The sequence below is a fragment of the Lissotriton vulgaris genome, chromosome 2_1 (genome assembly GCF_964263255.1).
Source record: "Lissotriton vulgaris chromosome 2_1, aLisVul1.2, whole genome shotgun sequence".
Lineage (NCBI taxonomy): Eukaryota > Metazoa > Chordata > Amphibia > Caudata > Salamandridae > Lissotriton > Lissotriton vulgaris.
In genome coordinates this window covers 1,304,955,745-1,304,981,644 of record NC_141687.1, presented here as the reverse complement: position 1 = coordinate 1,304,981,644, position 25,900 = coordinate 1,304,955,745, and the positions used below count along the sequence as shown (strand labels likewise).

Genomic DNA, 25,900 nt, shown 5'->3' with positions numbered 1-25,900 from the left:
CACCGGTCGATGAGGCCGATGAGTCTTGAAAAGAACGAGGAGAGCGTTGTTCAGAAACCTGAAAACAATCAGGTGATTTTATCGTCGCGCGATCGCGCAAGTCATAAACACGTTCTGTAGGCGCAGGCACTGGAGAGGCAGGACGAGACTCCTGTTTCTGCTGTTGTTGTTTACCCTGTTTTTTTCTGCCAATTTTGCTTCTCAGCCTTGGGCTGTTTGGCAGTCTCTTAATTTTGCCCTTGGGGTTGCTTTTTCTCTTTAGTAGAAAATGGCTTGACTCCCAAACTATTGCGGCCCACGGTCTTATAAGCCACCACAATAATTCTTGGTAACTGACGGGGTTTATCGGCATCGGGTACAGCCTGCAAAGCATTAGACACCTGAAAGCTCACAGCATCTCCCTTGACATTTGCAAGAACAAGATTGGAAACTACGTCAAAACTGCCGCAGAGACGCATACCCAATTCAACCGCTGCCTCAGGTCTGTGCGCATCTTGAACACGCTTAACGACCGTCGGAAGGACAGTCATTGACGGTGTGCCGAAGCACCTCCTATACACTGCCGCAAAGATCTTTCCCCATGACTCACAGTCACCAGCTTCTGGGATCAAGTCTTTAGGCATGCTAATTGTCAGAATCCTGTGTTTTTCACCAGGAGTCGTGTTAGGAAATACCGCTTCCAGCTGGTCAAACTTCTCGGCAAGCCAGAAAGGAAAATCATCCTTATTCTGGGGGCACTTGCCCATCACAGCTTTGACCATTACAGGACTAAGCTTCATTCCGCCCTGTCCGGCAGGAAGCCTGGCAGGAAGCGCCACACCACCTGGGGCCCCACCCGGGAGATTGCGGGTAATGTATTGCACTAACGACCTAATTACGCTAATTGCGACTACATGTAGTCGTCTTATTTCAGCAAGTGTACACACCCGTGCTGCGGATGAGGTGTAAATCCAGCCAAAACAGGCCAAGTCGCGCCTGGAATGGACAAAGGACCTAACCTCGGTGCTGTCGAAGTATGGGGTAGGACGCCATTAAACCAAATTCGGTGCTGCGAAGCGTTAATCGGAACTTCCTGTGTCCTATATGGAGCATAGTCCAGAGGCACGGCAGTGGGAGTGTACGTGCCGAACACAGTAGTATTTGCGTTTACAGCTGGGAAGGTCACCCACGAGTAAGAAATTTCGAAAGGGGAAGCCACCTCGGCACTCACTACCATAATCACGGCCATGCCATCCACTGGGACATTATAATTCTCCAAGTGATTGCGCACCGCAATGCGACTATGTTGCGGAATGTCCACCGCAGCCATAGAGACACAGAAAGGAAAAGGTACAATAAAAACTACGTAGCACAACTGGGTAGTAATTCAAGGAAACCTTTTTGAAAGAATCAAGCTTGAAAAGACCTATGTAAGTACAGGTAGGTTTGTCCGACACCACTGTCTACCGGAAACAATAGTGAAGGGTGTTAAGGACCAATATAAGTACTACTCAAGTGCCATGTAATAAGACCACCAACGATCGGGCGCCATGTAGCAGGGATTCTGCTCTTACACAGAACTGTGCATAGAGACTTAGAACCTCAGTGAATTAGGGTGTGCCAAAACTCACCTTAGTATCCAAAATCCCCTACCAGACTAGCAATCAGTGTCTCATTGGTTATTACCAGCCCCCAATGTTTAGATAATCCAGAACATGGACTTAGAACACCTCAGGTAACGTGGAACACATGAACACTCTTTCGTTATACTAACATATCAATCCAGAACCAGGAGTACATGAGGACACGTGCAAGTTTGAAATGTTTATTTCTAATGCAGTGTTCTCAAGCGCAGTATCTTAGCTAATACAAGCAAACATATTATGAGGAGCAAGGTTACCAGCATGGTTACTGTTCCATAAAATACAAAAGGCGAAAGCATGTTAAAATGTTAAAGGGAAAAGGTCTAAATAGATCCTCTGTTTACCCTCCCTTGCTAGTATATTATATTATAATCTACAGAAGGTCTCTTTGGGTTTATAAGGGCGGACCCATACCTTTGGGTTCAGCAGAAATTGATCGCATCATCTCCTGCACCAACTCTCTGCATGCAAATATTCATCAAGTGTGTAACTCATGCTCTGTGTAGTAAATTATTAATCGTGCCTAAAACCCAAAGTTGGCCACAGCTGCATATATATTATGTCTAGCCAGTGCGCTGATCAAATCGAACAACAAGCGCTGTGTTGAAATAACCTTGAAGGCCTCTGCACTCACTGTACAGACATAGCTTACCAAGCAAAGCTGATATTATAAGCAAACATGTTATTCTCGTGTGAAGCAAAATATTCAACTAGGCGAAAAGGTTTAATAACAAAATGTGTTGTGTACAGAGGCTGCAGAAAAGGAAAATGGCGTTTAAACTTCTAACATGCTCGTGCTAACATAACACAGTGCAAAGGTGAAACCAAACCACATGACATAGTTACTCACACATGTACCACTGAGATATACATTCACTCACTAACACACCCATACACACACTCACCCACCCATACAGTCCATCACAGATGCACTCTTGAAACCATGCACCCAGTGAATCACCCACTCACACATCTATGCACAGAGTCACACCCACCCCACACACACAAACACTCAGAAACCCATACAGATACTCAGACAAGTAATCAATAACTCATATAGACACTCATGTAGCTATTCGTAAACCCATGCAGCCGCACACACCAACAGACATTCAGACATTCACACAGTTTAGTCACTAACCCATGCATTCAGTAAGATACGTTTAATCACTCACTTATAGAGTCAGTCACGCACCTACTAAATCATCCATTCAGACACTTATACACCCACTCATTCTTCAATACGCCTTTCCCCTATATATATTAAACATATTTAAACTTTACAGAAACACACAGTCACTGTATGATGTCATCAGTGATTTCATCAGTGATGTTGTTTGAGATGTCATCAGTGATGTCACTGACCATGTCATGAGTGATGTAATATGTGATGTCATCAGCAGTACATTGTGGGGGCACGAATTATAGTTAGTTGAGCTAACTATAACAGGGGAATTTCACTGGTTTTGTACGATTGAAATGTCCAACTAACTATAAATTTCCCTAAAACCTATGGTTTTTTCAGTGAATTTCTAAGTTTTTTTAAATGCTAATTTCTAACTATAACGTGCCTGAAACCTATGTTTTTTTCAGTGAATATATATCAGTTTCAGTTTAATTGTGTCTTTATTTCGATTAATACAATCATAAAAGACAACATGCTTCAATAAAACATACAACCGAGCACAGTACCACAATATCCACTGTAACCAGAAACAATAAGCCCTTTAAAATTACCTAATAATTAGAATAAACAAGATACATACAGTGCAACAATATCTCAAATTGTCTGTAAAAACAAGTCGTATGTCATAAAAATACCCAGCATAAAAGACAGTGAACGTGTTAGGGCATAATACATATAGATTACTGTCAACTATGGTAAATTGCTAGAGGTAGCTGCTACTGAAGGGACCAAGGCTATATATTATGTGTGAGGTTGTGTTCACAAGCCCTCATCTTTTTCGCTCAAATGACCCACAAGCAACTCAGAAATTTGCCCACTGCTGTGACAATAGGATCTTCAGTGTTGGTTTTCAAAATCCTCAAAGCCTCCAAAGCTACTCTGATGCCCATATTCTTGCAAATACGTTTCAACCATTTGTGCCTAAGTGACCTATAGGTAGGGTATACAAAGAAAATGTGAACTAGTGACTCAATCTCGGTTGGGCAAAAAGGCCATTTGTCATCCTTATGGGGATACCAACTATTGGTAAACACTTTGGTGGGAAGAGAACACACCCTGAACTGATGATACAACTTCCTGTCAGTAGGTCTTGTAATGATGTACCAGTATGATTCTAGTTTTGGCTCATGTTTGTGGTCGATAAAAACCTGTGTAAAGGAGCTGCTATGATGTTGCGTAAATTGCTGCAGTCTGACCATACTCCAGTAGGCTGCTTTCAAATCCTTTTTCGAGGGGAAGACAGCAACTACTGGATCCTCCCACAGTTTGCTCATACCCAAACTGGTCAGTGTGTTCTTTAAATTCCATATCCAGGGTATTTTACATTTGGAACCCAGCGCCCTAACTTCGAAAAAAGCTTGAGCATATGGGGTAAGCTCCGGAGTAGTCCAGAGTCTTCTCCAGAAAGCTACCGGTCTAAACCGTGCCTGGTCCAGGATTTTGTTACAGTCCAAATCCAAATACAAAGGCCGCAGTGGAGTAGACTGCGGAAGGCCGATCAAGGCTCTTAAAAATTTGTTTTGGGCAGCAGCCAAGGAAGTTAAATCTTTAAAACCCCATAGTTCCGCCCCATACAACATTAATGAACCTACTTTAAGGTTATATATTTTATGTGCCGGGGCTATGGGCATAGTCTTGGAAAGCTTATGCTCTTTTAACAATGCACCTGCAAGTTGGGAATGTTTGAGTGTCAGCAAGTCAATGTGCGGTTTCCAGGTCAGTTTCTTTCCCAATGTTAACCCCAAATAGGTGAAGGTGTCAGTCTGTTACAAGGGGACATTATTTATGTGTACCATCCCCCTCACTGCCTTTGACCTATGGAACACCATAAACTTTGTTTTGGCCACGTTTACCTCAAGCTCATGCTCGCAACAGAAAACCCTGAAATGCTCCAGGGCAACCTGCAGGCCTTTTTGAGTCCTGGAAAGCAACAGGGTATCGACCGCGAACATGAGCAGTGGTAGTTTCATTCCTGTAAGCAATGGGCATCAGTGGGCTAAGATGTAAAGTAATGGACCACCCTATTAATAAAAAGTGAAAACTTGGTTGGGGCCAGAACGCACCCTTAACGGACACCCTTGGTAACCGCAAACCTTTTGGTATCATTCCCCTGCTTCACCCATCGGACCTACGCATAATTTGATTTGTTTCTTTTTTACCAGAATACTCAATAGTTCATAAGGCATCCCCAGTGCCTGAAGGGCACTCCACAATTTTGTGCATGGGACTAGATCAAGCGCGGTCTTTAGATCTACATAGGCCACGTAGATCGTACCACCATCAATGGCGACTACCTTCCAATACACAAGAACAAACCTGAACACCTGGTCAATGGTGCTTATGTGGGGACGGAACCCTGCCTGTAATGGGGTCAGAATATCCATCTCGTCTATCCAAGCCTGTATTCTGATTAAGGTAAGCATTGCGACTATTTTGGGATAGAATCAAGTAGGCTTATTAGCCTGTAGTTGCCTGGTAGTGAGCAGTCTCCCTTCTTGTGTATAGGTAGAATCTCAGCCCCGGACCACATTCGGGAGTAGGTGCACCATTAGCTAATGCATTTGCACAGTATTTTATGTAGAGGACCCAGTTCTCTTGATCCGATACAAATATGTCGGCCAGGATACAGTCTGGACCTGGTGCTCGGCCTCGTGGGATTGACTTTAACACGTTTTCCACCTCGAAGAAGGTAAAAGATGCACTGGTATCGGAAACTGGCTGGTAGATGGCAGTGACATTACAACTAGTAGCTGAAAACTGAGCCTCGAAATGGGACACCCACGCCTCCACGGTGATTTGATTTATGGGAACTTGGGATGTCGCTCGGCTGCCCCATTTAACAAGATGCCAGAAGTGGGTCATATTTTGCTTGCTGCTTGCTTCTAGCAGATTATGCCATCGAGATTCATCCTAGTCCTTCTTGGCCTGCTGCTGGGAGGCCTTGTACCTAATTCTGGCTTTTTTTATGTCCCCTGTTACCTGTGATCTAATGGCTTTAGCCAATAACTTGTATGCCTCCCTACAGGTTTTGTTATACCAGGTGGCTACCTTAGTGGATAGAGCCCTCATTTTTTTATTGGGTTTGATAAAAAAAATGTAAGGTTCCCAAACAGCTCATTGTGAACCTCGGGGATAAGATGGTTAACCGCCTCCTGGGAGTCTCAATCATGTAAAATGGAGAGTGAGTGACCGACCAGAGATTTCATCTCAGCCACATCGCCCTTATTGTCCACCATCCTAGCCCATCTAACTCTCTTCATATCGTTGGAGAGAGTGGCCTCTACTAGCCTCTCCTCAACGACCCTAGAATCACTACTGGATAGGCCAGGAACCTTAAGGGTCGGCATTAGCGGATTGTGATCACTTTCGATCTGCTCCTGGACCTTCATGTCTAACATAAGGGACCAGATTTCAACATTAAGAAATATATAGTCAATACGACTACTTCTGGTTCCACTGCTGAAAGTGTGGGTAGACTTGCTATCTGAGTGCGTCCTCCTGTTGACTGCTCTGAGGCTCCTTTCCAAACATAACCCTTTGAGCTGTAATGCAGCCGCAGTCCACTTTTTGATGGGGCTTAGATTTAATTGTAGGACGTTCCATTAAGCGTCTTCTTTCCGTCATCATGGTCGAGAGGCTCAAAAGTGCAATTAAAATCGCCCACTATTATTAAATTGCAGCCGCCCCCCAAACTATCTAAAAACTTGTCAAGGTCTGCAATTACAGTTAAAGCTCTACCCCCAGGCATCCCACTTGCATAGACGTTAATTACCAGAGCGTCTAGCACATCAGCCTTTCTTATCCGCAATGCCAATATATCGGGACTGTTGCTGTAGACTTCCTGCACCACCCATCCATCTGACTGCCTGACCCAACATTTGAATCCGCCGGATGGCCTACCTTTCTGGCCCCTCCAGAGCTGGTTTAAAAAAATTAAGATAACCGGGGGAAAAAATGGGAATCAGCGACCAGGTTTCTTGGAAGGACCAAATATCATGTTTATCTATAAACACTGCCCAGTCAGTTGAGGCAGTTTTGGTTGACAATTCCGCTACATTACAGGAAGATAGAGACATTGAGGGCTGTACTTGATGTATTACTGTGGCGTTAAGTAGGCCAAATGTACCCATAGTGCTACCCACAACCACTAATTTGTTAGGAGAAACATTATGCTGTTTGGAAACAACGAGGGTGCTAGAATATTTGGCCAAGGAAATGGTGGTAGTATCCCTTGGTGCCACCTCAGGTGATTTAATCATCCCTGTACCACATGCAGTCCCTAGATTTACAGGACTACGATCGGTAGAACCGGAGTCAGAGACATCCTAAATATAAGAGGGCCCTGTATGGGCTTGGTTGAGATGGCCCAAGAATGACCTGGGTAATCCCCTGGCTCCTGAGACTCCTGCTAAAGTGAGGCCACCAGAGTCTTTAAGTCAGTCTATCTCTTCCATGGAAGTATAGGCATCAAATCGATTACTGGTGCGAATGTGGAAGGCGGGGATCTGGTGGATAGGTTGGCCACACATATTTGGTTCACCCCTCCTCTCACTATGTCCAATGATCCCTACTGTTTTGTAGAAGAAACCCAACAGGACACAAATAAAGTTGTCCTCCTTTATGAAACAATTGCCCGCCCTCTCCAATATATGCTGTACCAGTCTTGGGGATCTAAAGCTAATAACCACTCAATCGCCTGGGAGAGACTTGTGGGATTTTCCCACCCAAGGGACTCGGCGTACCATTTTTAACTCATGAAATAGAGGTTCCTTAATACCTGTCCTAACACTCAGCAAATATAGTGCCTTGTTTCTTAACGTAGACCAGGGGTGGGCACTGGAACGTTAGTCAGAACGACTGTATAGGGAGTGGCTTCTGGTGGTAGGTGAAGAAAGAGCTGGGTGCTCAAAGGGCTGGAGAGTTGGAGCGGATGGGCCTGGTGACTAATCGGTCTCTCATTCTGATTCAAAGAGAGGAATGTAGGTTTTATGGTCTGGGCGGTTTATCAGAATGTGCAACTTGTGTAACAGGACCGGACATGGATATGGAGCAACTTGAATTGCTAACCGGACCCCTAGTAACTTCCACTGGCCTCTCACTCAAAAGTGTTGTGACTCCTCCCACCGTAGACCCATAGGAGCTGTTTGGGGGGAGTTTAGAAATACCCAACTCTATTTTATAAAGCCTTTCTTCGATCAGGGACAACTTCTTTAATATGGGGTCGATCAGTGCCGAAAGTTTGGATTTAATCCTAGTGCAAAGGTCTACCTCAATACACGAGTGGGAGGAAACACATGCATCCGCTAAGCAGGGCTGGCTAGTTGCAGCACTGCTGGCCATCGTACTACTTATGCTCACAGTAGACTCCACCTTGCGTTTCCCAGATCTTAAAGGCATGTGGTTGTTTTTTGGTGGTCCATGGGCTTTCCTCTTTTTGGACGATGGTTTAGCAATGGTTACATGGCTAGGTTTCTGACCACTGGTGATAACCATGGTGGTGTTAAAGGAATTTTCCAAATTTCCTGTATTGGGGGAAGAGGAGATCATGTGACAGCTGTGGGATGGAGAAAGAAGACCACTATGCTGAACAGAGGCTTTGATGGTAACTAACTCACTGCAGGGGGGGAGTGGGGAGATGCCAAGTGTGCTAATGGGAGCTACTGGTTCTAAAGATAGCTTGCGTTCAGTGAGCTCAATTTCGTGCATTAACACTGATTCTACCCTGATAAGGAATGCATCAAGTCTCCCCACGACCCCCGCCCCTGCTGTTGTTTTACGTTTGTTCATAGAGTCCGTGACCAACCTGACTCGTGCAGCATCGGTCGCTCCTCCAGGCTCCCTTAACTCTGGGTATCGTAGCGCTTTGTTGTAATTGCCTTCAGCTGTGTTTGTTGTGCTCTGCACTCCGGTAGCGACATTGAGCTGTTAGCCTAACCCACATCGCGCGAGTGACAAACTAATTTGCCTGCTGCGATATTAATTAATTATAATTGAATCTGCCTGCTTGCACACTTAGAGGTGCCTCTGCCCACGCTTATTATATCATTCCCCACTTGTGCCGATCTATTGGTGCTTCGCGCTGTGTTTTTGCGGACATTTTCTTTGTTGTTGTGCCTGCCAGCCCGCCCCCCACCCCGATCACATCTCCCTGAGGCCCCTCCCTCCCACGGATAGTTTAGAGCGGACCTGCCTGTGCGTCCGCTGTGACCAACCTGACTCGTGCAGCATCGGTCGCTCCCCCAGGCTCCCTTAACTCTGGGTATCGTAGCGCTTTGTTGTAATTGCCTTCAGCTGTGTTTGTTGTGCTCTGCACTCCGGTAGCGACATTGAGCTGTTAGCCTAACCCACATCGCGCGAGTGACAAACTAATTTGCCTGCTGCGATATTAATTAATTATAATTGAATCTGCCTGCTTGCACACTTAAGGGTGCCTCTGCCCATGCTTATTATATCATTCCCCACTTGTGCCGATCTATTGGTGCTTCGCGCTGTGTTTTTGCGGCCATTTTCTTTGTTGTTGTGCCTGCCAGCCCGCCCCCCACCCCGATCACACCTCCCTGCGGCCCCTCCCTCCCACGGATAGTTTAGAGCGGACCTGCCTGTGCGTCCACTGTGACCAACCTGACTCGTGCAGCATCGGTCGCTCCCCCAGGCTCCCTTAACCCTGGGTATCATAGCGCTTTGTTGTAATTGCCTTCAACTGTGTTTGTTGTGCTCTGCACTCCTGTAGCGACATTGAGCTGTTAGCCTAACCCACATCGCGCGAGTGACAAACTAATTTGCCTGCTGCGATATTAATTAATTATAATTGAATCTGCCTGCTTGCACACTTAAGGGTGCCTCTGCCCATGCTTATTATATCATTCCCCACTTGTGCCGATCTATTGGTGCTTCGCGCTGTGTTTTTGCGGCCATTTTCTTTGTTGTTGTGCCTGCCAGCCCGCCCCCCCACCCCGATCACACCTCCCTGCGGCCCCTCCATCGCCCCTCCCCCTCCCCCATCCACATATGACAGATGCTTTTGCGTGCAGCGTCCACGCGCAGCGTTCGTGCCCCAGTTGCGCCGAAGGTGCGCCAAAGGTAAGCCCGTCTTTGCCCGTCCGCGCCTGGACCGCGCCCAGCGCCAGACCCCCTGGCCCCCATACCACCCACCCCACCCGCATTACATACAACGCCTCCACCCTCTTAGCCCTAAACCCCGGCCGACTCCCCAACTGCGCCCAAGCCGCTCCTGGACACACCCATGGACCCTTCACATGTAACTCCTGCAAGTATGACGGCACCAAGACCATCTCCCCATCCACAAACACCAAACAGAGATCCGATACTAACCACCTAAAATGCATCCTGCTCAACACCTGCTCGGTCCACAGACACGCCATCGACCTATGGAATCTACTAGACACCATTTTTCCGGACGTCGCCTTCCTAACAGAAACATGGATGAACGCCTCTTCAGCTCCGGACATCACCATAGCCATCCTGGTAGGCTACAAGATCATCCGAAAGGACCGCACTAACCAAACAGGAGGAGGCATCGCCATCGTCCACAGGAACTCCATCCGCATCTCTACCAGATCCGAGGACAACCTCGCTAACGCCGAACACCTTCACTTCCAGATCCACACCAACCCCAAGACCACACTCAGAGGCACACTCCTCTACAGGCCACCAGGACCCCATGCACAATTCAGTGAAGACATCACTGACTTCATCACCCCACACGCCCTCCCCTCCGAGGACTACATTCTACTGGGAGACTTCAATTTTCACCTGGAAAAGAGCAACGACAGCAACACCATCACCCTTCTGGACAACCTCGCCAACCTCGGACTCAAACAACTAGTTAACACCCCCACCCACAACGCAGGACACACACTCGACCCTATCTTCACCTCCAGCAAACACATCTCCTTCAATCACACTTCAGTTCTCCATTGGACGGACCACAGCTGCGTTCACTTTGTCTACAAAAAGACCACAACCCACAACCACCCTCAACCTACTCTGCAAAGAAACTGGAACAAAATCACCATCGACCAGATCTCCTCATCGCTTCTTCAAAACCCCCCTGCTCACTCATCGAACGCCAACCAAGCAGCCATTAACCTCACTCAATGGCTAACCAACAGCGCCAACAACCTAGCACCTCTGAAAAAACGTCAAATCAAACTAGGCAGCAAAAACGCCCCCTGGTTCAACGATGATCTTAAGAAATCCAAGAAACTCTGTCGCTCCCTTGAGAAGGCCTGGAAAAAAGACCCAAACACCAGCACCAGGGACGCCTTCAAAAACGCCACCCGCTTACACCAGCAACTGATCCGAACTGCCAAGAAAGCTGCATTCAAAGACAGACTACACAACAACGCCCACAACAGCAAGGAACTATTCAACATCGTCAAAGAGTTTACCAACCCCACTGCCAACTCCAACGACATCACTCCCTCTCAAACCCTTTGCGACTCCCTAGCTTTGTTCTTCCACGACAAAATCGCAGACATCCACAACAGCTTCGACAACCAACCCGGAGACCAGCCCACCCAACCTTCTGCCACACCTTCACCCCCCTTGAACATCCTTAATGACTGGAACCCAATCTCCACTGAGGACACCATCTGCCTGATGAACTCCATCCACTCAGGATCCCCCACAGACCCATGTCCTCACCACATCTTCAACAAAGCAGACTCCATAATTGCACCCTATCTCCAAGACGTCATCAATTGCTCCTTCAAATCCGCCACCTTCCCGGAAAGCTGGAAACACGCCGAACTCAGCGCCCTCCTGAAAAAACCCACAGCTGATCCCACCGAACTCAAAAACTACCGCCCCATTTCGCTCCTACCATTCCCAGCCAAAGTCATCGAGAAAGCAGTCAACAACCAGCTCGCCGCCTTCCTCGAAGCCAACAAATCCCTCGACTCATCACAGTCCGGCTTCCGAGCCAAACACAGCACTGAGACCGCCCTCATCGCAGCAACAGATGACATTCGAACACTACTGGACAATGGAGACACAGTCGCCCTCATCCTCCTTGACCTCTCCGCAGCCTTCGACACAGTCTGCCACAGCACCCTTTTACAACGCCTCAACAACATTGGAATCCAAGGAAAAGCACTGGACTGGATCACCTCGTTCCTCGCCGGAAGAACTCAGAGAGTCCGCCTCCCACCGTTCAAGTCGGAGGCCACCGAAGTCATCTGTGGCGTGCCACAAGGCTCTTCACTCAGCCCCACCCTCTTCAACGTATACATGAGCCCCCTCGCGGCCATCGCACGTCAACACAACCTCAACATCATCTCCTACGCTGATGACACTCAGCTGATCCTCTCCCTCACCAAAGACCCAAACACCGCTAAAACCAACCTTCATGAAGGAATGAAAGAAGTAGCCGAGTGGATGAAGCACACCCGTCTTAAACTGAACTCAGACAAAACAGAAGTCCTCATCTTAGGTACTTCCCCTTCCGCCTGGGACGACTCTTGGTGGCCAGCTGCCCTAGGAAAAGCACCCACTCCAACGGACCACGCACGGAACCTGGGCGTCATCCTGGACTCCTCTCTCTCGATGACCAGACAAGTCAACGCAGTTTCATCATCTTGCTTCAACATCCTCCGCATGCTCAAAAAAACATTTCGCTGGATCCCCAGCGAAACTAGAAAAACGGTCACCCACGCACTAGTTACAAGCTGCCTGGACTACGGAAACACCCTATACGCCGGTACCACCGCTAAACTTCAGAGAAAACTCCAAGGCATCCAAAACGCATCAGCCAGACTCATACTAGACATCCCGCGTAAAGACCACATTTCAGGTCACCTAAAAGACCTCCACTGGCTCCCTGTTAATAAGAGGATAACGTTCCGCCTCCTCACCCACGCACACAAAGCACTCTACGAACTTGGACCAGAATGCCTCAACACGCGATTATCCTTCTACTCCCCCTCCCGCCAGCTACGCTCCTCCAACCAAGCCTTCGCTGCGGTTCCACGCATCAACAAATCCACCATGGGGGGAAGATCCTTCTCCTACCTAGCGGCTAAAACATGGAACTCCCTCCTCATTCACCTCCGCCTCACTCAAAACCACCCAGCCTTCAGAAAGCAGCTTAAAACCTGGATTTTCGACAAATAATTCCCCACCCTTCCTCAAGCGCCTTGAGACCCTCTGGGTATGTAGTGCGCTATATAAATTTTCTGACTTGACTTTCTGACTTGACTTGACCCCGGTTCCCACTCCAACCCACACTGTCCAACAACTGAAACTTCAGCAGGCTGGCCCAGCCCGGCCTTTTCCGGCCTCTGATGGGCACAGACGGCCCGCCCTTGGTACGGCCTTCATCTGGGTTACGTCCCGCGCTGCGGTGGGAGAGGTTGTGCTATAAGCACGTTGGCCACACCTTCCCGTCACTCGCGGCAGCCGCTGTATGAGTAGTGCACTCTGGGGTTGCAGTCCTCCCCTGAGTGTGAAGGAAGAAGAGGGTAAAGCTAGAAAGGCGGCGTAGCCCCTGGGACCCTCATCCCACCAGGGGTTCTTCAATGGTGCGGTTGCCAGCGTTACGGGCGGCAAGTGGGCACAATAGGCAGCTATGGTCTCCTGCACCGTGGGGGGAGAGGCTGTGCTATAAACGTGTTAGCCATGCCTCTCCCTCACTCGAGGCAGCTGCAGTATGAGCCCTGCCAACTTAGGGCCAAGGCTGATTTGCATATACCTGGGTTGGAACTGAGGTGGCGAAGTGAGCTAAAGAACGATGATGGATTCAACCCTGATCTGTGACTGGGGGTGAGTGTCTTAAATGTTTCAGCACTACGTCCATAATTGCTTTGTGTTTGCTTTGTTTGCCCTAAGTTGGCACGGTATGCCCAGGCGTGTGTCCCTTGCTCATTTTGCCATTGGATTCAAGCTAGCCTGGCTGATGAGGGTTGTTAACCCAAAACCGGTCCCAGGATGCTTGTTTCCGGTTCAGGGAAGACCTGACTTGACAGTTCGGGCTGAACTGTTTCTATGAGGCAAAGGGTCAAGACTGATTTGCATAGAGCTTAGACTGAACTGAGGTGGCGAAGTGAGCTAAAGAACGATGATGGATTCAACCCAGATCTATGACTGAGGCTGAGTATCTGAAAAGTTTCAGCTCTCCTTACATCATCTCTTTGTGTTTGCTTTGTTTGCCCTAAGTTGGCAGGGTATGCCCAGAGGGGGGTCCCTTGCTCACTTTGCCACTGGATTCAAGCTAGCCTGGCTGATGAGGATTGTTAACCCGAAACCGGTCCCAGGATGCTTCTTTCAAGTTCAGTGAAGACCTGGCTGGGCTGTTCGGGCTGGACTGTTCCCATGAGGCACAGGGTCAATAATGATTTGCATATAGCTGGGTCTGAACTGAGGTGGCGAAATGAGCTAAAGAACAATGATGGATTCAATCCAGATCTGTGACTGGGGGTGAGAGCCAGAAAAGTTTCAGCACTCCGTCCATCATCTCTTTGGGTTTGCTTTGTTTGCCCTAATTTGGCAGGGTATTCCCAGACATGGGTCCCTTGCTCACTTTGCCACTGGAATCAGGCTTGCATGGATGATGAGGGTTGTTAACCCAAAACCGATCCCAGGATGCTTGTTTCTGGTTCAGGGAAGACCTGGCTTCGTAGTACGGGCTGGACTGTTCCCATGAGGCACAGGGTCAACACTGATTTGCATACAGCTGGGTCTGAACTGAGGTGGAGAAGTGAGCTTAAGAACTATAATGGATTCAACCCAGATCTGTGACTGGGGATGAGTGTCTGAAAAGTTTCAGCACTCCGTCCATCATCTCTGTGTTTCCTTTATAAATTTTGAGTGCCTGCTGCGATGTGTTGGAGCTCCGAATTTCTACTGCGTCCAAGAATTTTAAGGAATCTTGTAAGTAGCATCTGTACGATCGCCCGAGCTGACTGGTTAACATTTCCTGCCACAATATAGCCTCCAAGCTTCCTTCCCTGGAAGTACATAGCTTGTTGCACAACCTGATGAATGCTCTGGCCCCGAAAGCTTGATGATCTTGGAGACCAAACTCAAGTCGTATTTGATCAGGGGATGAGGTTTTTGGAAGGCTCAGCACTTGTTTGAAAATTCTTGCCGTTGTTTTGTTCACAAAGCTGTTATCTTCCCCTGCATGATCTCCTGATCATAAAAGAGATAATTGAGGATTTTTGCATTCATGACGCTTATAAGAGGGGTCAAGCTTGGGCCGGATAGCTGCCTTGTGAGATTTATGAATGCCACCTGGATTGTCAGAGCTTTAGCTCTTACCTCGTCTCTGTGTTTTAAGAACAAGCTCCTTCTGTCCACGTGGACCCCATGATATTTATATGAGGCGGTACTGTCGAAGCAGTGCAACAATAATTACAGGATGCTGAAACAAAGTACAAGGAGCAGGCCCATAAGACAAGACAACATGTCCCTAAATATGCAGTATTTGACCATATCCGGCTCTCTACCTAACACCTTTCCAATCAAGAGTGTCAGTCTAACTTAAAACCATGCTCCATGGGGCCAGTTTCAAATATGCCAGTGATCAACCCTATAACTATGTGGTTAAAATGTCACAATACAGTCCACAAACACCCAGGATTTCCCATATCTCTTCTCAAAACAGCTCAAACTACACACCATATTTCCAATCCCATTCCAGCACTCATTACTCCTGAGCAAACTCCTCAAAATAAAGTGTGTCTGATCCTGCATTCACGTATATGGAGCGATGAGATAGAATATTGAATTGACTGAAAAGTTATAGTCCGGAGGATCGTTCATGAGTGAATGTTCGTTTTTTATTCACGCCAACAAACTGCTAGGAACTCTTTGCTCCAATCAACCTTCTAAACGTAGACTAGCCCCAGGAAGTCTGGCAGGGTGTCTAGCTAGAATGGGGCCCATCTGACAGGATCATCTGCTCTCAATGAGTCAACTTTTCTCACCCTGGCTCTGCCTCAGCAGCACTAGATTGGGCTTTAGCGAAAGGACCACACTGCGACGATGTACCATCTCCTAGTCCTTATCTGACAACAAGTGGAGTCTTCATGCCAGGCATCCACAAATGTCATACCGATTTGAAGTGCTCATCTAAGCAAAGTAAATCTGTAGAATGTTGCCTTTAATGCTTGCTCAATTGAAGCATCACTTGTGCAGAACGAGCTCTCTAGTGGTAACAGTCCTTAACTATTTGACCTAGCTTTTAGAAGCAAACTCAAAACACAACAATGCCAACCTTCCATTATCCAAGTAGGGTCTTGAGACATTTTTTTCTTAGGCGGAACACTTTGCAAAATATTTATCCTACAATCAGTTGCGAGCTCAACCCTTTTGTGGCGGATGGAGCTGGTCTACCAGGCATTTCACAATTGATAATAATTGGCCGCCCACCCCAGGCACAGGTTGTTTGAAACGCAATAGGAACTTTGAATACAAAAATGTTTTAAAACATTACATGCTGCTTTACAGAAGATACTGTGTACTGAACAGAAATATGAGTAACAGTATTCTGGTCAACTTTTGGACTTAGAATTGTTCCCGTGTTTGACATGGAAGATGTGTTTTTGGGAAGAGAAATTATTTAGTAAAAAAACACAGCCAAAATCCCATGTCAGCACTTTGTATCACGCAGGATACCACAACAATATACCTGATTACTTCCCTGGATGAGCCCCTCCAGCCCTTCAGATCTCCCTTGATATGGAAGAAATTTAACAAATGTCCTTGATCCCTCTCTCAACCTGATAGATTTAAAAGAGTTCCAAAACACAACTGATCTCTGTTTTATTGACCTTTTTCTGCAGTAAGATGTGCAGATTGGTCTAGAATGGAAATGTAACATGTAGTTCTTGAGGAAAACTTACACTAAAGCACCCACATAGTGATCTTGGAGGGCAGCGTGTTTTCCATTGTTTCACACTCGCATACCTGACATAATGTTCTGGGCCAAAACTTAGTTCAGCCCACAACTCACCCAGTGCATCCCGTCTGCCCCAACAACTGAAAAACTGTTGAACTTACTTGATGTCTTGCTTCTAATGAAAGCAACTGAAACTTTTAACACCTAACTCATATAAATGCAGCAGAGGAGATTCCAATAACCAGTTCCAAGATACAACTGGAATCAACTAAACTTTTCTCATTAGAAGTTCAGTATTCTAGGTGATCACCTGGGAAAGTCACTGTGAATCGCAGTTACAGGTAGCTGCAGACTGCAGTCCCCTCACTGCACTCAAAGCAGTCTTTCTGAAGGACTAGAAAGGTTTTCCTGCAAAATCTCCAGGTTTGTCATGTTGCGCAATGCCAGATTCAATGTGAAACAGAAACAACAGTACAGCAACAACCTAAAAATGGCCAAAAAAAAGTGCCAAATCCTAGCAAAATTAATAAACACCCAAATAATCCTAAAATTGGCACAGATCACAGTGATGATTTACATAGCATGTAATCTGAATTTTCATTTATTTAGTGAAAGAGGGATTTTGTCCACTAGTACTGTGCACAGTATTATATATGTGTCTCTCTTTCCAGCCGAGGCATTCTTCTTGCATTCTTGCATGATCAGGAAAATGAAAATTGAGCAGAAGAAAAAAAGAGATAGCAAGTCAAGTTAGAAAGAAGTTGTGGTGGTAGACCTAACTGCAAGGGGCAGATTTACTAAGTTTCAATGCAACACGGCGCAGCAAAAAAAGTTATTGCACTACTTTGCTTGAAAGGGAGGCAGCAGGACAGAGACACATTTAGTAAGATATGATCATGTTTTTCCCTCCTTATGCTCTGGCACACTTTTGGCTGCCTTGTGACAACACATGCACCATGTCACTATAGTGTGCTTTGATGAAAAGCATAGCTTTGTATTGTACGGTTTCCAGTACAAAATACTATGCTCATCCATTATTTTGAATACATTTCTGGCATTGTAAATATGCTGTACTGTAAAGCACAAATGCAAAGCTGGTAAAGTTTTAAGAAGAGGAAACTTCTTCAAATCTGCCATGCGTTAACTAGGAATGTATTTGTGGTGTAAAGTCCTGTCTACACGTTTGTGTAGATAGGGCTTTCTGCCAAAATCCATGGTTGGTTGTAAAGGAGTACTATGTACAGGGCTTTAAGTGGGCCTGGTCCTGTGCTCAGCACCAGCAGTTTTAAAAAGCAGGTGCTGAGAAGGGTCCCTATAGGGCTCCCCATTTTTACCCTCACCTGCACATTGCAAAAACAAATCTTAATTCAGCTGCAGAAGCACTCATCACTGGCCTTGGATGTAGTAACTGAGAATAGACTCCTTTGTTAAGCATGCTGCCACAATCCGGCTCTATTCGGGAGGCATGATCACCTGATAGTGATCCGAAAGCGCAAGCCGTGGATTCCGCGGTGGGACAGGAGGGGTGAGGGGCAGAGATCAGGCTCTAAATGTAACAGGTCTACCGCGTTAAAGCTGCTGCATGGGCTCCTGCTGCCCAGTATTGGCAGCTTGTAAACATATTTAAAGCCCATGGTAAAGTAAATATTTTTGAGTTTAATTTAACATTCTTAATTGAGCCTCGTAGTTATTCATAGTTTCAGTATTGAAGCATTTTCTATATTATTTACAACGGTCATTATTATTACTCATTTAGCTCATGGAGCAAACAACCATTGACAAAGCCAATAGTCCTAACTTGTTTTAGATGTAATGTCAGTGGTTGTATTGTATTTGGATGCAATTATGGAAAGAGGCAGCAAAATACCAGTCGGGCGGCACACTATTGTAAACACAGAATTGTTGGTTAAGTATTTAAGTCACGTCCTTGATTACATAGGCCAAGCCTCTCTAAGAGACATAGCCCCCCCCACCCCCACCCCCAGTTAATTTATCCCACACAAAGCCCCGCTTATGTATCACCTAAGAAACGTCCTCTTGACGCGAAATAGCGCAAAGTATCACAAATCGACATGTTAGGGGCCGGGCTACTTTTGGAAAGTAAAGCCCAGGACAACACTTTGCAGTGCAAAGAGTTAATAAATCCGCCCCATATGTTAAAGCAAGAGCGCGAGGTAAGCCATATAATTACCATTCTTGGATTTCAGAGCGACCGAGTTGTCTTCCCCAGCTCCCATGATGAGTGCACTGGTCTGCTGCTGCCTGGCTCTGATGACAGTCCGCCTGCCGTCAGCGCACTGCCTGCCCTACCCCGCCCCCTGCCTCCGCCCCGAAGACTGTCCGCCTCCTGCGAGGCGAAACTCCCTGGCTCTTGCAGCATCTTTCTCTCGAACGTTATGTAATCCCAGGTTAAAGTTTTACTCCAGCGCACAATGGCCGGGTTGAAGTTTGTTTACATCACAGACGATGACACTTTTTCTGTCGAGCGACTCCCCAAAAAAATGAATAAGCAAATGAGGAAGGCATGTCGTTGAGTGGAACTCGACCTTTGCCCTTGACCAGGCGCGTGGTCGAGACTAGAGCGCAATGAACATAGCTAGGGTCGTAAAGGAGATGGGTCATGGGTTTGCCCGGTTGCTTGAAGATGAAACATCTGAAGCGCCATGGTCCTTCCCACTGTCTGGGTCAGATAAAAGGTTCTTTATGAAAAGGGAACACTCAGCGTGCAACACGCGCCGCACTAGTACCTCGTGTTTTTGTTGAACTAATTGATGAATTTTACTTTATTTTATGACCGTGACATATTTCGAGTGACTTAAATTAGAGTGTGCAATTCGAAAAAAAAATTAATCTTGCCTCCTTTCTGTAGAACTTAATACAGAACACATGTGGATTATTTTCAGTGCCCTACTGGCAGATGTTACTTTTATTACCTCGGTTGGTTACTGGATGACACAAGGTCAGCAAATCAGTGCATTATGGAATGTGTTCGCCTTGGTTCAGTCAAATAAAAAAAATTACGGTCAACACACTAGGGGGCCGATCAGGATCGCGGACGGACTTGCGTCCGTCCGCGACCCCAGAGCAGGAGGGAACCTCCGCATGGCATGCGGAGTTCCCTCCTGTGCAATTAGGATGTGACCGCCACCCTGGCGGTCACATCCTCTATTTTTAACATTGCGGCGGGTGCAGCTTCAAGCTGCACCCGCGGCAATGTTAAAAATGCACGCATTGCTTTTGCATGCAGAAAGAGGCAGGCACCGTGCGGTGCCTGCCGCTTTCTGCATGCAAATGCAGGGGGGTACCATAGGTACCCCCCATGTGCACCCCCACCCCCCCTTCACCTAGGGGGCCCGCAACGGGCCCCCCGCAGTGAAGTTCCGTATGCTTTTCCACGGCGGGAAACGCGCCGCGGAAAAGCATAATTCACTGCCCATCCTAATATGGTGGACGGTGTCTGAGAGACACCGTCACCATATTAGAGCTTTTCCGCCGCGGTTGTAAGCCAACCGCGGCGGAAAAGCTGCGGACGGAAACCAGGACCCACCAGCCATCCTAATGTGGCGGTGGGTCCTTGGTCAGTCCGCTGCGGTTTTTCCGCATCCTCGGGGCCGGCGGTGGCTTCCGCCGGCCCCGAGGATGCGGAAAAACCGCAATCCTGATCGGCCCCTTGATTTGTAAAAGGAAAGGCCAGCAGTGCAAATGTTATGTTCTGGCGACAGGGGGTGGGGGGTAGGGGGTGGGTAGGCATGTATCCAATAATCCTAACCCAACACTCCAAATCAGTGGTACTAATTTAATCAACTTTGAAAAAGATGAAAGGCGGATCCCTCCCTGCTGTTCGCCGAGCGTGTCTTGTGCCTCAGAGGCGCTGCTCATATCAAGTTAGCATCTTTCTGTCACTACTGTGAGAAGGGGACGTGCTGCCCCCGGTTGCTCCAGAGTGCACCTGAAATGGGCGTGGTTAATGTCTTGCATCCAGCTGTCATTAGTGCTTGGTTCAGTTTCGCATCATTTGGCACAGTCAGCAAAGGTGTGACTATAAAGTTCCTCTGTTGTCAGTTGCACCGCACCTCTGCTGTCAGTTTATACTTGTGTGCTTGGCATTTCTCAAATGCAGTGACAAAGTCAACAGGCCTGGCTTTAATGTGGCAACACATGTAAACACAGCCACTCACAACTGATGCATACAAGCATATCATGCATAAATGCTGCTTATCACATCAAAGCCAGTGATCCAGCGCCACTATAGAAATTCTGTCTCTAAACACCGTTCACTACCTAATACTTACCATACTAATCAATACTAAGGCCCATATAACTGAGACAGAAAATCAAGCAACTGAATCACGTGGCCTAATTAATCACTCTATCCAAACAAATTATGTACATTATATACAACTGCAGTATAACATTTTATTCATAGGTATTTAAGAAAATCATTTAATTACACCACTTTGGTCAATGGATTAACTGATGGTAACGACTAAATTAATCAAGACCAGCTTAACGTTTTAAATCTTTTATTTTATAATTTCAAAGTTTCAGTTTCAATCTCTATATTAGCTCATTTATTAATAGCAAACATTTTTATTAAATCAGTATTATCCATTAGTTTATTGGCACAAAAGTCTGGCATTTCAAATTGCCCAAAATCAATGAATTAAAATAAACATTAACCCTAATTCCCTAAAATAAGCTTTCTGACCTGTAAAGAAAAAGACAATCTGAAATGCATTTGTTATTCTTACGTGTCCAAGGAAAATCGGATAGCACTTCGCCCTCAGGAACAGTCAGCCCCGCTCCCCTCAATGAGCCAAGTTTTTATACCTTTCAAACTCACTAATCTAACTAAAAAGTAATATTTCGAGAGTCTTTCGGCAACCTGATTGGTTGCTCAAAATACCATAACGTCACTTGTCATTGTTCTTTGACGTGAAGCGATACCGGCTTCCGAAGGATTGATACAATAACTAAAGTCAGTTCACAGTTTCCTCCATAGCTCGGCCAAACTGTCTCTTGTCGCTTCCTTAGCCTTGGAATAATATCTCTTCAGAGCACGTTACGCACAAATGTCTTTGTTTGAGCTTCAGTGTATTCAGAGAAAAGTTTCTATGAAAGAGCTTCAACATGGCTGTGCTTGGCTCCTCTCAGTCAGGCTAACCAACATTTTCCAGAACCAGGCCTCAAGCCTTTCTCTCGGGCTAGTATTCAAACAAACACAAAAGAATAATTAATACGAATAATGAAAGTCATTCTGTTACCCAACCTCCATTGCTAATGTTAACCCATTAGTATAAATCACTTAGCAGAAGCACACAGAAAAGCAGCACATTTAAAATCTACCATTCTTCATAGTGTCCAGCAGGATTCTTCATATATCTGAAAAAGATAAACAGACACAACATAGACAAAAGCACACATAAAATGAGCACATGCCATTATTTAGTCAGCTGCACTAATGTTGACAAAGACAAAAGGACAGACAAAACAACATTTCTTATGTATTATAAAACATACTTGCAAATGCAACATGAGCCCATTAACATTAGTCCCGTGTGTAATGCAATGTAGAATTTTAATCTAGATTGATTTAGTACAACAAATCGTGCAATAACTCATTAATATATTAGTTCATGTTACAAGAGATTTAACTTCACGAGCCAGAATAAAATTATTTCTGAAGCTCGCTCCATCAACTCCCTCATCTGGTGATTTCAAAATCACCAAACAACACCCAAATTTAGAAAATTTTGAACCCAATTTAGAGACGCCACATTTTGAGTTCTTTCAGTATTAGTCTCCTTAAACCCCTGTCTCTGCTGTTTGCTCGATACTTTCAAACTGAGCTCTTTGCATTTCCTCTAACCCGTATTCCTTCTCTTGTTCCTTTCTGAGTTTATAAATCCTCCACTTTTCCTTCTGATGCTTCTTTCTCTTGTGAATCATGCAACTAATTTTTAGCAGCAGTATCACCATAATGATGACAATTACTGGACAGAGCACTTTGCCAATGATTGAACCACCAATCTCTGAAAAACATTCTTTAATTGCCTCAATCCTTTTGCCTATTAGTTCAGTGAAATTTTCTTCCTCCAGGGGTTCTATTTCCTCATGAAATTCAGTAATGTTTTTAATAAGCGTCTCTATATTCCGACTCTTGTCAGGAATATAGGTACAACAATGCTGGACATGTAAAACCCCACAGGCTCCTCCCTCTTTTGCAAGCAGAATGTCTAATGCAAGACGATTCTGCATAACCATGCTTCTAGTAGCAACAAGTTCTGTATTGACCAATTGAAAACCACTTGCAGTATCTGTAGTCAATCTATCTACAATTGTGGAAACCTTTCTAATTGTGAATGAATTCATGGTAATTCCTACCATGGGAATGATTGCACCAAAAATGTCTCCCATGACTTCTGTAAAACTTTCTCTTTTAAATCTGTTCAGGTGTTCACCAAATTCAAAGGTACCCTTCTCATTTCTGTCAACATGAAAAATCTTTGGAAAAACTAATCCAAGGTAGCACGTCCCATACCAATGATCTGGGAGGCTAAAATACGCCTTATTGCCACAGATAAAATAAATTCCAGGGAAAATTGGATCTTTTCCACCTTTAAATCTCCATCCCCCTATGATTCGATAAATATCCTCACATTGACTAGCACCAATCATAAAGCGTATTATCTCTTCTAATGCAAAATTTACCACTAACTGGTTCATCAATGTGTATGGCTGCATTTGTGTTAACACCATTAAGCTTAGCGTCCTCCATCTGCCAAAATTTTGACTTGGCATGCTTAAGGACTTCATTTCTTTTATAAATTGCCTCCTCTCCTCAACCATATTCAGGAAAGTCTTTTCCTCAGCTCTCATCTTGCATGTTAAATTGTTTCTATAAGCATATTCATAATTAAGTTCATTAGTTACCAAAAAGAATTCCCTCATCTGCTTCGCAGGCTTAACTTTGTTTAAGCTATTTACAACTTTGAGGTTTTCAAAAACCTCATCAAAGTCTGAGTAATAATACTCCAGTCGACCAGTTTGATACAACAGGCTAGCAATTACACTGCAAGTGATGCCATAAGTGAGAGGTAACATGTTATAAGTAACCCCCTCTGAAACAGAAGCAGGCAGCTTCACACAGATATAGCAATCCTTTACATTCATTACTTTAACATATTCAGACAAAAGCCTAGAAAATAAATTGCTAGAAAAATCTCCAACAGATCTATCTTGATGGATCTCTGGATTAGGCTCAATAATTCTGTTAGACTTGCCAGCATGTTTTTCCTGCTTAGATTCTGCCTTGCTTGTCATATTAGCCTTACATTTCTGCTTATCAATACCAAAAGGATAAACTACAGCTAAAATTAACCAAACCAGTATTAAGAGAACCACACAAATCGAAGACATTTTGCAACATCTTTTCAAAATGGAGCACCTTGAAGTATCAGAGCTAGGCATTTTTAAATGAATAAACAAAAATGAAAAACAACAATTTTAAAATAATGTAAGTAATATGAATTATAAAACTAAAATATTCCCCCTTTAAAATTTTTTTTTTTCAAAAGAACCCTATAACAGCTTTTCTTCGACCTTGCGTCACATGAACGTGTGTTTTCCAGCTAACACAATTTCTTCGACCTTATGTCACCTAACACATTTTCTTCAGCCTTATGCCAGGAATTAAAAACCCTTATTCAAAATTAAACAACTTCAATCATTGTCACTAGCTTCTTCCAAATCCTCTTGACTACTACTTCCTACCTCAACAATTGGCGGGATTATAATATATGTCCACTCTGGTGATTATATTTTTGATTTGGCTTTATTACTCTTTTTGTCTTACGAGTGATTACTTCAATTTTCTTATTCTTCTCGTCTATCTTATCAGAGTCACCTCCCTGACTGGAAACTTCGTTGATTTGTTCTTTTGATTTCTTTACTAATTTGAATTCTTCTGGCCAAATATCTCCTTTCCTCAAGATTTTCTTTTTTGACACAGTTTCGTTGCTTTCAGCTTTCCAAGCTCTTTTTCTGAATTTTCTTACTTCTGATTCTTCATCACTCTCATCTGTGTCTGTTTCTGAGACTTCAAATCTGTATCTAGGAACTTCTTTACTCGGCAGCTTCACTCCATTAGGAACATCATCCTTACAGCTGGTACTTGGTAACTCTTCCTCTTCTTCAGGGATCACCTTTAGCTTCCCAGTGTCAGAATTCTTGCTCCTGCATACAGAGCTACTCCTTTGCCTTTCAATACTCTCCCGGATTAGATTTTTATCTTGCTCAGAATCTTCTGCTTCTGAATCTTCCTTTTCTTTTTGAGATTCTTTTTCTTTCAGATTTTCATCAACATCTTGATCATCAGTCACAATTTCTAGATCTTTTTCATTCAAGGCCTGATTTGCATCTAGATTCTCCAGATGTTGATTTTCTTGCTGATCATCCGATTCTTGATCTTCAGGATCCCCTTCTGAATTTGAATCAGTCGTTGTCTCACTTTCTTCATCAGAATTATCAGGAGGTGGTACACGAATGGTGTGACTTGCATGCACCCACCTTTTCAAACCTCTACACTTTATAGCATTTGTTGTGACAAGAATTACTTGTCTTGCCTTTTGCCATCGAGGCACTAAACAGTTTCTCCTTCGATAAACCTTTGTTCTGACCCAATCTCCAGGCAACAGATCATGAGCTTGTTCTTTCTCTTTAGTAATCACATCTGTTCCCACCTGGTGAAATACAGAATTAACTACATCAGAGAGATTCTGACAGTATTCAATGATTGCACTATCATTAATACTCAAAAGCTTGCCAACTGGAACAAATGCTTGCCTCATTACTCTGCCCATTAAGATATCATGGGGACTAAGGCCTGTCTTTTTCTCTGGAGAACTTCTCAAAGACATTAGAACAAGTGGAAGAGCATCTGTCCACTTCACTCCTGTGGCTAAACACATTTTTGAAATCCTGTTTTTTATTGTTCCATTTATCTGCTCTACAACACCCGATGCTTCTGGTCTGCATGCACAATGCAGCTTCTGTTCAATGTTTAAAGCTTCACAAATCAGTTTTAGCAATCTGTTTTCAAAATGCGTTCCGCGATCATTTTCAATAGTTACCGGGAAACCATATCTAGGTATGATCTCCCTTAAAAGTAATTTTGCCACAGTGACTGAGTCATTATGACGGGTTGGGAAAGCTTCCACCCACCTTGAAAAC

The 25,900-nt window shown here is 45.1% G+C and overlaps 1 protein-coding gene across 1 annotated transcript in view; it reads right to left on the bottom strand.

Annotated features, from left to right (window-relative positions):
- SLC15A2 (solute carrier family 15 member 2) overlaps positions 1-18,965 on the bottom strand; it is a 483,947-nt gene extending 464,982 nt beyond the window's left edge. The window contains exon 1 of the mRNA XM_086957069.1: positions 18,861-18,965. Within this exon, the coding sequence (XP_086813195.1) occupies positions 18,861-18,906 (46 nt within the window). The 5' untranslated portion in view covers positions 18,907-18,965. The remainder of the gene's footprint in view (positions 1-18,860) is intronic.
- Between the last annotated feature and the right edge of the window lie 6,935 nt (positions 18,966-25,900).